This window comes from Danio rerio, chromosome 7 (assembly GCF_052040795.2).
Source record: "Danio rerio strain M-AB ecotype USA chromosome 7, GRCz13ab, whole genome shotgun sequence".
Classification (NCBI taxonomy): Eukaryota; Metazoa; Chordata; class Actinopteri; order Cypriniformes; family Danionidae; genus Danio; species Danio rerio.
In genome coordinates, this window is record NC_141027.1 from 14,437,501 (window position 1) to 14,440,000 (window position 2,500).

The 2,500-nt window shown below is 39.1% G+C and overlaps 1 protein-coding gene across 2 annotated transcripts in view; it reads right to left on the reverse strand.

The window, feature by feature from the left end:
* kif7 (kinesin family member 7) overlaps nt 1-2,500 on the reverse strand; it is a 54,828-nt gene that overhangs the window by 30,820 nt on the left and 21,508 nt on the right. For both annotated transcript variants that reach the window (XM_087259293.1, NM_001014816.1), the window contains 3 exon segments: nt 1,412-1,557; nt 751-881; nt 471-632 (listed from right to left, as the gene is read on the reverse strand). In XM_087259293.1, the coding sequence (XP_087115419.1) occupies nt 471-632; nt 751-881; nt 1,412-1,557 (439 nt within the window).

The following is a 2,500-nucleotide window of genomic DNA, read 5'->3' on the forward strand; positions in this document are numbered from 1 at the left end:
TATTGAGATAGTATACAACAAAGCACAAGTGGTCAGAATACAAACGAGTCACAGGTGATAAAGTATTAAGCGTTCTCCCAAAGTAAAGTGTGTCTGAACCAGGTCCAAGCTAAATGCTAGCAGGTGTCTGTAGCTCCGCTCACTCTCCGCCTCTTTGCCCTTGTTTGGTATCCCGCCGGGGGTGTGATGACGCGTGACCAAAATGGCGACGGTTGGCCGCGCCTACTTGTGGCTTCTTTTGCGCTCTTCAGAAACCTATGGGTGACGTCACGGATACTACGTCCATATATTTTACAGTCTATGGTTAACCCCCACTATGAGAACAAATGGCCTACAAAATGCTTATTGAATTACGAATTTTTTAATATTTGGGCTAGAAACAAGCCAAAAACTCAGAGCAAGAAAAACATTTTGCAGTGTAATAGTTAAGTACTTCAATTTTTGGCCGTTAGGTTTTCGCTGTTCCTCACCTGTCTTGACTAGCTCTTTTATCAGCTCCTCCTTCATGCGAATGGTGATGGAGAGCTCTCTGATCTTCTGCTGAGCCTGGAGAAGTCCTCGGTCGGAGCAAAACTCCCCTCCAAAACCTCTCACGCTCTCCCAGACTGAGCTCTCGCCAATGCTGCTGTTAGCTGGAAACCCAAGCAAAGCAAATCAAACTTAATCAAATTAATATCCGAAAACTGGTAATGCGTGTAGGGGCTCTTCTGTGTAACTCTAAGGCCATGCCTGAAGGCTTGTAAAACTCACACGTGCGTCTGTTGAATTGCATGCCCAGAGGATGACAGAGTCCTAGATTCTGAGGAAGGGCTGTCCTGGTCCCACCAAAAGGTCCTTGGGGAATTGCAATGTCTTTTTTTGTCCAGGTTACATTGATGGATCTGTCGAGAATTGATGGGGATTATCAGTTTCTCAGTGGGACATCAGTAATTCATTATTTACCTTACAATGTAAAAAAATGCTAGGTTTCACACAAATCCTTCATGTTGTGCTAATACAAATTGTTTAATTTAACCTCATAGTTTTAGCAACTTTAAGTGTATTCAACAAATAAAATAAAACGATTAAGTTGTCTCCCAAAAAAAAGTGTAAGAATTGTGTTATTTCAACTTATTTTAAATAAGTAGTTTGAACAAGCAGCAAAAGTCATTTTTTGAGTGTACTAAGAATAAGCCAATATAATAATTATAGGAACACTGCACTTTTTTGGAAATATTACTGGCCAAGTTAACATGTCCCCTAGATTTAAACAGTTGAGTTTTTCCATTTTTCAATGAATTCAGCTGATCTGCGTGTCTGGCAGAAGCACTTTTAGCTTAGCATAAATCATTGAATCGGATTAGTCCATTAGCATTGAAACTAAAAACTCAATGTCTCATCAGCAGAAACTTGTTAATATCGCCTCCCATACTTGCGTTTGTCTCTAGTGGTTTGCATGTGGCCATCTTCATCTCTGTTCAGTTTCCTAGAGCTTTCACAGTGCGTGTTTCCATGTGTGCCGCCCCACTGGGTCTGTTCTGAATATGAACTGCTGTCTAATGATGCATCGACGTCAAGCTAAAAAACAGGTCACATAAAGGAGAAGAACAAATTATAATGGTCTTAACAAGGGCCTAAAACTAACACTTTATTAATTTTTTGTTATGCTCGATTAAGATTAATAACATTCAAAATAAAAGTTTGTTTTTACATTATATATATTTATTTATTATATTTATTTTGTTTATGAAAATACACACTCATACATCAAAACAAAACTGCACAAATATTACAGATGTTTGAATTTAGATACAAGTTGTATCATATACATATACACACACACACACACACACACACACACACATATATATATGTATATAAGATTAATTTGAAATATTTAATTCGTAAAAACAAAAACAAAAAATAACGCAAATAACGCTGTTGCAGTTTTTTATGTCCTATTGTGGCCGACGTGTGTTCTGGGCCGGCGCGTCCATAGAGGTGACCTTGGGCAGGAGAAGAGTGAGCGAACCCCCCGGTCCTCAAATTCATCCGCTACACCCACCCTCTTCCTCACGGTCCTCGGCTTTCCATACGAATAAAACGGCGTGATTGCTGTTTGCCTAGAGCGCCAGTTCAGCTTGCTCCGGCCCTGCGTGTGTTTAACGTACAAAGAAATATGGATAAGACGTATTTTTTAACCCAGCTTCACTCTTGGCAAGAAAAGAAATAGAAAAACAGACAAAAAAAAAAACATACGAAAAAACTACCACTCGATCCACCCCCCCCCCCTCTTTTCAAAAAGTAAAAAAGACATTTTTAAGTAGTTGGAGCGCTTTAATTACTCGCCTTCGCAAACTATTGCAATATAGCGCATATGAGATAAATGATGTAAGTACATAAACGGTTAGGATCTTAGGATTACTGAATCGATAGCGAACTGTCTGCATCTGCATCGTGCTGCACCGAAGAAACAGTTCATTTTGACATCCATTATAATATTTTACAAGATATTTTTCAA